Source organism: Pyxicephalus adspersus, chromosome 10 (assembly GCF_032062135.1).
Source record: "Pyxicephalus adspersus chromosome 10, UCB_Pads_2.0, whole genome shotgun sequence".
NCBI classification, from domain to species: domain Eukaryota; kingdom Metazoa; phylum Chordata; class Amphibia; order Anura; family Pyxicephalidae; genus Pyxicephalus; species Pyxicephalus adspersus.
In genome coordinates this window covers 16,184,664-16,196,481 of record NC_092867.1, presented here as the reverse complement: position 1 = coordinate 16,196,481, position 11,818 = coordinate 16,184,664, and the positions used below count along the sequence as shown (strand labels likewise).

At 36.1% G+C, this 11,818-nt stretch overlaps 1 protein-coding gene across 2 annotated transcripts in view; it reads right to left on the bottom strand.

Moving 5' to 3' along the window:
* The window catches only part of INPP5A (inositol polyphosphate-5-phosphatase A), a 242,864-nt gene that overhangs the window by 17,780 nt on the left and 213,266 nt on the right, over positions 1 to 11,818 (bottom strand). For both annotated transcript variants that reach the window (XM_072425211.1, XM_072425212.1), the window contains exon 12: positions 8,276 to 8,349. In XM_072425211.1, the coding sequence (XP_072281312.1) occupies positions 8,276 to 8,349 (74 nt within the window). The remainder of the gene's footprint in view (positions 1 to 8,275; positions 8,350 to 11,818) is intronic.

Sequence of the window (11,818 nt, the reverse complement as noted above, 5' to 3'; positions counted from 1 at the left end):
ACACACACACACACACACATACTAACATACGTACACAATAAATTGTTTTACAGTAACAACAAGATATTAGAACTTAACCATGGGTATAACTGCTGGTTTAAAAAAAAATAAAAACTTTGGCACTTTTTCAAAGCATTGCTGTGCTTTTGCTTTTTACAATTTGTTATTCACTTTGGGATTCAGAAGTGAAGAAAACTTATCAATTTAAATGGTGGAAAGGGAATGTAAGGAGAAGGAGAAAACCTGTTACCTGCAGAACTATGCGAGAAAACACACCATAGGCTCCACTACGCAATTTTGTAAATAAACTGTAAAATGCTGATACTGTATTGAATAATAAAAGTGGTGGTCTGTATTGTGCATAGAGCAGACTGTGTTTTACATAGACCCCTTAATGTTAGGAAAATTTATTTCCCACCTTTGGTAAAATGCACAGACAATGAAGTCAGCAATCTGCATTCTCTTCCTCTAAACCTCATACTGCAAAATTTATGTCACAATCAGACTGACAGTGTCAAAACAAGTGATTTAGCATCAAGCTGAAAACAAACATAAGATAATTTAGCTGTCTATTTTAATAGCTGTTTTCCAGACGCAAAGGCCAAGGAAATATATAAGCCAAATATTACATATTACTGAGAAATGCAGAAAATCTTACTTTTGCTTTACTTTTTCCAGAATCAACACATGCACACTTGTTATATACTTTAATATTTAGATTGAAAAAGAGAGAAAAAAAAACAACTTGTCCACAGATTAATATAGATCCAGCTAATAAACCTCATGACAGTTTAATGCCATGGCAAACAAGAATGGATCACTTTAAGGAAATGATTAATGTTCAGATTACAGAGTATGCACACTTATCTAAAAGTAAACTTGTATGTGGGTGTGAACCTGTGGAAAAGTCAGTTCCTATCTCTACTATATTACTGCGACAAGAGTAATTATCATAATTAATGGAAAGAGGAGATAAAGTTAACAATTGCCCACCTGTATATTGGATAACCACCATTCCTTCAGTCTTCTATTCACACCTCCTTTTCCCTACATGATTAGTAAGCAGTTCGGCCCTACATGCAAGCCCGGATGGAACATACATACTGTTTGTTCATGGTGGACAGGAAGTTCTTTCCTCTGGCAAGATGAACGCACAAGCTTTGCACAGAAAGGATAGTGTTGCTATGAGACCCATTAGATTACAAAGAAAACATAAAAACATATACGAGGGTGTAAACTTTACTTTTCTTTCTCTTTTGCTAATATGACCACAGTGTGTTAACAATGTAATAATGTCACTGTGCATTTTACATTTAATTAATAAATTAGTACAAGGTCAATCTTTAGATGGGCAGTCATTTATTTGTACTTTACTTTATAAATTAATATAGTGTAAGTCCAGTAATTTAGTTGTGGTTATAATGTGTAAATGACTGTTGTGCTTTTACTGTTTTTTTACCACAGACACCAATTAAATGCAAAAAGTTTTCTATCTTTCCTTCTACTCACTTGCCAGTTAAACGGTTGCCACCAAGACAAAAAAAAATGGGGGAAAATCTCTATTAATGACTCCCAATTGCTGTAGAACCTGACATGAGTTCTAATCCCCTCTCCACACTATAATAAAATAAACATTTCTATGGACATGTACTTTAAAATCCTAATGACTTCTCACTTGCCAGTTAAACGGTTGCCACCAAGACAAAAAAAAAAATGGGGGAAAATCTCTATTAATGACTCCCAATTGCTGTGGAACCTGACATGAGTTCTAATCCCCTCTCCACACTATAATAAAATAAACATTTCTATGGACATGTACTTTAAAATCCCACAATGAAGAGCTCAAACTTTCACCAGGTAGAATGCAGCAAATTGAAATCTATGAGAACAGTATATGCCAATATTTCACAATTGTTCAATAATATGATTACATTTTTAGTAAGCTGGTGGCTAAAGGTGTACCAAAAATGTAGGGGGAGAATCTGAACTTTTTTCATAACCTTTTTCATAAACTTTTCAGTTTAACATTTTCTGGTTTATACACTTCGGCTTGGTTCACCAAGTCATTGGGAACAGTGGCTGGAAACCTATCAAACACTCAGAAGCTTCTACTGTCGTGTCTGTACAACACAAATGAGTGTTTGCGTTGCTTGGATGGGTGGTCAATAACCACCTACTACTGTCCCCATTTATTCCCGAGGGCTGACTGGGGTTGAGATGCTGCATGGAAGGGATAACCCCACTGCATCCTCATCACCTATTGGAGTTGACCCTTTTAACTAAACTTCTGCAAACTGCTAAATATAGAGTCAAATTTAAAGCATATACAAAAGTTGTATTGCTTAACACTTGATTTTTGGTCAGTCAAGTTCACACATTTACAAAGCACAACAAGACTGGTGACCTGATATTCTGTGTTACAGCCAAGCAATACAGTCAGGTCACCTTCTGCCTCCAGCCCGAGTCCTTTTACTGTAGCCTCCCTTCAGTGGACCAGTCAGCAAGTATGCATGTAGCTTACATACCTACCTATCTTAGTCTGACATTTGGAACCATTCTAACTTTGGACAAGAGAGATCAAATGAAGCCAATTTTGGTCAAATGCCGCACATTGTCCATGAAAAGCCAACTACATGCATTTAACGAGAATACCTGTTGACATGAACCCAAGGTTTTTAAGTACTCATTTACAGACTTAAGTAAAGCATTCTGAGATATTAAGAATCACTTTAAACAACCAATTGAACAAATCATAACTGTTTTTGAATAAGCATCCCATTTTATCTACAGCTCTAAATCTAAATAAAAAGACACTATGTAACTTGTTATCAATTGCAGTGATAATTTATAGCAACTTGTTCTGCATCTATTGACGTGCCTCAGAGAATTATGGATATTTGTTCAAAGATAATAAATTATTAGCTCTAAGTAAAGCATATAAACACATATGAACCGAAGCCCAAGTGTGTCTGAAAACACGAGGATAAAACAAATCGTTACACACTTAAGCACATTAACATTTAAATATGCTTGATGTGTTTTATAATGTATTTGAGGGGTATAAAAAAGACAGCCCTTCTTTTTTTGAGAAATGTAAAAAATTAAAAAACAAAAACATGGCTAGCTTATACTGAGCTATTATTGTCCACTCCACTGCACACCATGACCAAACCAAATAAAACCCCCACAGAAACCAAAAACCATGCAGAAACTAAAAATAAACCAAAGATCCTCATCCTGGGGTAATAGCTTTGTGAATGAAGCTCATTTATATAATGAATAATGAATAAAATATTAAGTACTATAGCATTAAGTAACATATGTCATGTTCTATAATCATGGCTGGGGTTCAGTTACAAAAGAAAATACATAATTTACATATAAAGCAGTGACAACACATTTTTAAACATGTGCAGGGGACCATAAAATTATGAAGTGTAAGATCAAAAAATGATTCAGTGCATATTAACCAGAACACCAATGTTTGTAAATATTGTGAGGATGGTTAGAAAGTGTTCCCATGAAGGTTCCAAGCTATTGGTACTCACATCATCATACACTTGCTAAGTTTAGCAAATGTATGTTACCTTGCTAACAACTTAGACTCCCTAAACACAAGAAAAGACAGCAAAGTGTAAATATTACATGACTGTCCAGGAGACTGTCAGTCTCAAATGGTAGCTTTCTTTTCCCAAGTTCTTACAAGTAAAAAAGCTCCAGTATTCAGAATCTCTCAAAATCATTAACTATGAAGAAACAGTTTCACACTAAATTTACTGCCAAAAGCCAACCGTCTTGTACCCTTGCTCCCCCCACTTATATTGGATGCACAAATTTAGCTACAAGCTTACAAATGGGACCTTAGAGCTCTGGCCTGTCTGCTGTGGATGCAAAGCTAGATTTCTTTTCAACACATGCTGCAGCAACTTTCTGTTACACTCAATGTGATGGAACCATGGGAGAATACCGAAGCAATGTAACTCTGGACAGGTCACATAAATAGACAGATGTGCATTTCTGAAAATATATTGGTGAAGGGTCTTGTCCCTGTTTTGTCCCTGTGCATACATTACATCCTGAAGTACGAATAAAAGTTTTAGTTCAGCAGTAAAACACCCCATTCCCATATGAAATTAAATTCCCAACCTATTTATCGGTAATAAAACTCCCACAGGACTGCACAATCTCATCTTTGAATGCCCAGAAGTAATAAACACCGATGGAAGGCAAGAAAAACGTGTGCCCACAAACTGCTCTATGTCATCAAATAAAAAGGGGGAAAATGTTTTTTTGTTATGATTCAAAAGAGCCCAGAGAGCCCATTACACTGAATGGCAATATCATACAATGATGAAGAACATCAATAAAAGCCATTAAAAGCAGAAGGCAGTGGCTGGTATCTGAACTGAGCAAGAATTGAGCTACATGGTAATGAGTAGCATGTGGTCTGTTTTTGGTAGACAGAGGCCATAGATATAATAAGATGCCCTAATATTACCTGTCCTAGTCTCTAAACATATTTCCTTTTCACTGGATAGTCATCAATGGGCTACGCTATGCATTAAAAAATATATTTAATTATTTTAAGAGTTGTGGGTTGTTTCAGCTGCTAGTTTCCTAAATCTTAAAAACAAAACGATATCTTTGCCACAGTTTTAGGCATTCTAGTACCTCTCACATTTTAGGAAACAAAAACCCAACAGGGAGAATACATCCCCTTAGGAATGTCCACATCAGACCCAGGAACATAAAACTGCACCTATAGGGACCCAGGCAGTTATAGGAAAATTTTTAGCAGTTTTTTCTATCCTGAATTGCCATGACCTAAATATGAATTTTAGGTGAACTAACGTTTATACGTGCAATGTCTGGTCTAAGACTGCACAATACACAATCTTAAATTTTTAAGCCTAAATACATCATATGATTCCACTTATACCAAACCATAACAGCAGATATCCAAATTGCTCTATTTCTGGAAGAGGTAAGAAGGAACTTTCCAGGGAATCAAACTTCAAACATCCAATACACAGCAAACATTCTGCAAACTAGACATGAAAGTAGACATGAACATTGAGTGCTGGCTTACTTCAGCTTAATCAAGAACAAGCAAATGATGCAACAACATCCAGTCTAAGAAAGCAATGCTTCCATTTGTTTTTTAATGGATTGACTCGATTCACATTCATATATATTCTCATTATTAACATTCTGAGAACGACGGTAAGAATATATGAATCACAAGTTCTGATCTGTAACAAAGCCATTCTCTTATTGTGCACCTGATCTCAGACGCTGGCCTTTGTGCAGTAAAGTAGTGCTTTAAAGCCTTGGTGTCAGATGCCGGCACTCCATCACTGTTCTGTCGTGCCTCTCTGGCTCCAGGGCCACAACTAACATGGCAAGGCAAAATTCATCACAAGGGTGAGCAGTGATCGAAGCAGCCAAGCCTGACCTGACTGATGACTCCTAGAGAGAGGTCTGAGAATTTACCGCTTGTGCCAAAGTCTTTGTGGCTTTGTGCCACTTTTAACCCTCTCTAACCAGAACAAGTACAAGAAATGGCGATACTTAGAGAATGCTACAAGCTTTAATTGTGTATAAGACTACATACAAACGTCCAGGAACTGGAAACCTAACTCGGAACCCTTCAGATATTTTATACTTTTTAGACTTGCATTCAAACTTCATCTTAACCTGAAGACAACAGCAACATATTTACTGCATTATGTCAAGTAGGATGAAAGGAAAACTGGATATAAACAAGGATTTTAATGTTTTAGAAATGAATGTACAATTGATAAAAGGCAAACAAAGATTTTTTTATCATAAGACAATGACCCTACATAAAGTGAAACGTCAAAAACAAATGTTGGTCTGGACTGATGTTGCTTTAGGCTATATCGCTCTGTTTTTAGGAAATGTTTATCAGGGGTCCCCAATTAAATACAACAAGGCCATCTCCATCAGTACCCATTCCATATGGCCATTGACCAACACAAAAAACATTGACACAAGCTTGTCACTGGATAGTCAGGCTATCACAGCCTGGATTCACCTTCTTTCTAATGTGAGAAAGGCAAGATGGTTGTACCCTATAATAAATATTTGGGTGGCAAGATCACCATGCATTAAATATTTTACTGAAGATGCCCTCCTTTTGTTTGATTGTGTGAAATGTATGTGCGTTGTCGCTGCCAGTGTTCCCTTAACAAGTTATATACATAAAAATTAAAATTGATGTTTTCATGACTTCTGATGCTTCAAGTTTTCTTGCTTGTAATGGGCAATGCTTTTGTAGCACAAAGTCAAAACTACTGACAAGGTCCTCAACAGTCACTGGCTTAAATTCATTAAAATATAAGGGGGAGAAAGGGTATAGTAAATATCTTACCCAATTACCAAACAATCATTGTAGAATTGACACAGAATGCCTTAGGCAAGGCTAAGTAGAAGTATGAATATTGGTCATTCCAGGGAGAATTGTCTCAGAATATTTGTATGTACTTTGTATGTATTTGTATGTACTTTGAAGGAAGTATAGAGAGGGCCTATTGTTGATAAAAAAATCTGGGCACTCGTCATTCATGAACATCATGTCTTCATTAATGGAATATTTTTCTCATTTGCTGTAATCAGAAACACACACCATCACACCAAGTGTTAAGTATAGTGAGTTGTCATAGGAATCACAAAAGAGCTAGAGTCAATACAGACCTTGACCTCTACAACTTATCAAACAAAGCTGACATTTGGATGTGAAAATCATCTATGGCACTCAAGGAGACAAGATTTCTAAAGTACACACATCAAGGAGAGCAAATGTACAGACCTAAATAACAATGCAATTGTTCCCCAATGGGAAAAGTGAGTTCTCCCATAAGGAAAATTTACAGAAACGTTGAAATTTTCATTATCTTAAAAAAAAAAAATATTTAGGGCTATAAAACTGCTTTTTTGCAATCTGTTGCCAATGGTGAAACACATGTTTTAAGAACAATGTTGTGCGCAAAAAAACCCCCCAAAAATAAAACTTTTGCTGCAATATGTACCTTTAATATAGAGGTTTACACTATGTTATTTTTTTTCTCTGCCACTGCTGGCCCTTAGTTTGATGGCCATGCCTTTCCATTGCAACCATTCTATATTCCTCCAAACCCAGGAGCATTGTGTACCTGGTCTTACTTGACAAGACGGTGAAAAGAAAAGCATCTTTCCGGTCACACTTTCTATGAACTTCTTGTCAGCCCATGAACTGACTGGCTGTTTTGATACTCCAAGCTCTGCCTTTTTTGGGAATGCAAGAGACTAATTCCTAATTTTTTTGTATGTATTGCAATCAAACCCAATTTCAGTGCTGTTTATCACATAAAAATGGTATACATTAGACTGAATGGACTACATAACTATGATAAGTATTAAAAAACTGCAATCTCTAAGTATAGGCAATCCGAAGAGTAGTTTTAGATTCCAGCACTGTAGTGCATAGTGAAATTTCTATGTCATCTTTTATATCTCTGGGGCAAATGCCAAGTGCTGGTTAATGGAACAATAAAAACAGCAATTACCCACAATTCATTGGGGAGCTGCTTTGTACGCATGGATCCCACATACAAAAACGTTCCTATGAAAAGAATTTCATGGTCACCCTTAAATCAAGAACCCCTTTAACACCACTGGTCAGGGGTAAATAACAAATGACTGGAACAGAGATTTATGCACTTCTAGCACTACGGTTATTATAATCAATCAGTGAAAACAATCGAAAGCAGCAGCCACCTCGACAAGAATAATTCTGACCTCCCAGGGGACAGGTATAATCAGACCCTCAGCTGGCAGCTGGGAACATGTTAGAATATGGTAAGAGGACTAGCTGCTCCGCTGCTTTCCCTTTACTGGGATGCTGAAGAAAAGTGATTAGGGGAACCTGCAACACATGCATTTGGTATGCACAAAGTACCTACAGATTTCACAAATTCAAAGCAGTCAGGACAATCAAATATCATCAATAATTGATTATTGTACTTTGCCTAATACAATGTTATAAGTGACAACTTTCTGTGGAAAATATTTGAATGGCCCATCGCTGTCTATGCAATATCAAATAAAAGAGCACATGTAACAAAGTAAGTGGTTTTATTGGGAACCTTCCAATATTGTAGAACTGATTAGTATCAGTTACAAGCCACATACAAAAATTATAGAGCAAACTGAATCAGGTCTATCACATCTACTTTCTTGTTCTAGCTGGGGTTTTAATAATTATTATTCTTACCTGGGAGGAAATGTGATGTCCAGTTCATACAATCTGTCTTTGAAGACTGATAACTCTTTGTCAAACTCTAAAAGCTGTAAAATAAAATAGGGAAAGGATTATTATGCATGAAATGATATATTTTATGCAGTACTAATACTGTTGGAAATCTGCAGAGTGTTACTGAACTTTGATTGCAAGGAAATATTCTCTTGGACTATTACAGAAAAGTGGCTGTTGATGCCAATGGCGTTATCTTACCACTATCGTCAAAAATGCCTCATGCTGTTTTATGTGTGTCTTAAATTCCAAATTATTTAAGAATGTGTTATAAAAACTCTAATATTATTTCAGCTGCAACCTCTTAACTTGTGACTTGTTAAAAAATGTAAAAAATACCCTACACGTGCTTCTATAAAAGGAGCAGGACCAAAAGGCAAAAAAATGTTTGCACACAAAAACCACATGAATGTCAACTATACCACAGTGCCTTTTGTATGTGTATACAAAGGAGGATAAAGGCCAATCAATATGCACATTTTATCAATACTGAATATACTTAAAATGTATTTAATGCACACAAAACTGTGCAAGATGCAAAAAGGTCATGGAATAGGAATATAGAAAAATATGAAAAAGAATACTAAACAATATGTATCATACTAAATAGTATGTCGGATGGCCCTTTTAAATTTTAAAACAATGGTGCAAGTATATAAAAAAAGAAAAATTTTTGCCTATAATGAAAATGAGCAGGATACCATCTCTGGGATGAATGAAGTCATTATGGATCTATTTTATTCTACATTTATAATAATGCCAAATATGGTCCAACATCCAGGCTGCTGGTATAGAAAGATAAGTCTACAAACAACTATATTAAAGCATTCTAATATATAGAATGTTCCTTTATGCTCTATGCCTCTGAGGAAGCAGCAAAGCATAACATCCGCTGTTCCCAGTTAGTGCTACTTCCTTACAGAGCATTTGTGTCACCAGAACCGATCCTCCTCTGGCTGCTCTGTATTTACCTAACATTCATTAATCACATCCCATCTCACAGCTGTGCTGATACCATTGTAGGACGAGTGGTGGAGGTTCTGAAGGAAATTACATTTTGTCCTTTTTTGCCCCCTGTCAGCACATAAATCATTTCTGAGATGTGCAATTAGTAGCTACTTGTACACATTAATTATCTGTGTGAACAGCAGCTACCTGAGCCACCTGCATTGGTGATTACATAGGCCACCATGCTGCTGTCTTCTCTAGAGAGACCAGTCTGGGATTTCTGGGTAAGGTGGACATTATTATACTGCATGTTCTAGATTTCACAAAAGGGAATGTTCACATACTTTCATTTTCAGGTTTGTAGTTAACCATAGGCAATCAAAAGTGAGAACCCAAACAGTTCTAGATAGACTCTTGATAAACAGAGAACTAAAGAAGAGAAAGGTAATGGAGAATCCAAGTACAGTGCATATTACAGGATAATGAGTACCCAGTACTTCTTCTAACATGTAGATCATGTGTCCTTACCAATACTTTTCAGGTAAGATCCCCATTAACGCCTAGAACATTGCTATATTTTGGCGATTTACAAGTATGGACAATAAATGAATACCCATTTGATCCCTTAAAATGAAGGTTAATCACAGTGAACTTTTTGGATAATTTGAACCTCACATACAAAGTTATTATCAAAAGTGGATAAAACAATTTTATCTTTTGACACTCTTAATGTGCATATGCCACACTTAACACAAAACAGGAAAAATAGAATGAACTTGTTAATTTCTGATTTCCTATAAAAAAAATGATTGGATCCAAAGTGAATCTGTAGAATTCATTTTTAGTCGACTAATTGTAGGAAACAAATTTTTGGATTTCTTGTGGATTACAAGTGTTGTTTAATATAATTTAAAAGTACACAAGTCATGCATTCATAAAAATGCCAAAATCTGGGATAAATGGTTGGATAGATAGAATATCATACATGTGTGTGCTGTATTGGAGGACTCCTAGCCTACCATTTTTGAAAATTTGATCGGAGAGGTCTGTCAGATTAAAAATTGTCATGAGATTTGCTCATATGTACACGGCCTTAAAGTGAAACTGCATAAATAATTGGAAAACTAAAGTAAGAATGGCACCACAAAGAATTGGTCCTTGCACTTTAGTTTACTCCCATTACCCTTGGAGCCACTGCCAGAGCCCCCCCACACATGCAGTACTTCAGGTGTTGTACATACACAACTCTTCTCTTGCAACAAAGTCTGGGGAGAGTGGAGGGCATGCTTCACCTTCGGCAAGTTTTGATATTTTTGATGGGATTATGCCTTTTGCTGTGCAATTTACCACGCTAATAATTTTATATTTCAATTAGTTTATTGATATTGATTTATTTAAATAAATAACCAAAGAACAATTTAAGAAGACGATTAACATTCAGTGTAAGCGAGAGATGTCAATTAAAATTAATCCAAATAAACTGCAGAGCTTAATTAACTAGGACTAAGACAATCCAAAGATCTACATTTGGACAATGTTTCCATATTTGTAAGGACTTTCTCGGGAACCAGGTATCTTTCCATGACCCTATAGCATAATAGCAAGCAGCTTTACAGCATTAACTCAATAAAGTTTGCTTATGTGCATAATGGCAGTGGTGACATTAGACTGTAAGCACCTTTGGGGGAATGCACTGATGTGATTGGTTCAATGCTCTGTGAAAAGTGCTGTGGATTAGACTGAAACACTAAACAATTGGTCAAATAATTTTGTATTCATGTTTAGAAAGTACATGGGAATAACTAAGATTGATGCATAAGAAATACGAATTTAAAAAACATGGAACAGTAAGGTATAAGTTATTATGTGGTTATGGGTTTCCTTTTAACTGCTAAAGCTTTTAACTGCTGCAGCTCAAACAAATTGTTACTTTGTACCAGTATATTGAGCAAATTCTAACTTTAAACCTTATCCATGTGCTATTGCTTTAACAGATCAAGCAAGATGCCTCAGTCAATAGAAAACAATTTAGGCTATTTTATCTGGAAGTAGAAAGATACCCTGCAAAAGGTCACTGTCCACTGGGACATGGCCATGAGCTGTCTCGGCTGAAATCACTGTAGTATGAACCCTTTATAACAGGGCAACTTAATTCAGTCATTGGAGTAGAACAACAGCAATTACTCATCAAGACCTGCGGACCAAACTCAGAGCATTGTTAGATCAGGAGGTGATATTAGCAGCATTTATCAAAGCCATCGCCAGCATGCACTGGGGAATTCACAGCTGTGCAAGGGAAATGAAGTTTAGGATTGGAGAAAAGGGTGAAAAAACACCATTACATTGGATTTCTTTGGAGTGTTAAATAAAGACTTAATCCTTTGGCAATGTCTTACATTTCACAACATGGGACTTATGTCTAGAGAATTTTTGCAGTGTTATTGTAAAAACTTCAGTGTAAAAACATAAAAAGCATCATAGTGCAGAATATTTAAGGCTCAAGCAAACAAAGCTGAAGTTTAATCTGCATGTATCTCTTTCCTCCCAACCTGAATG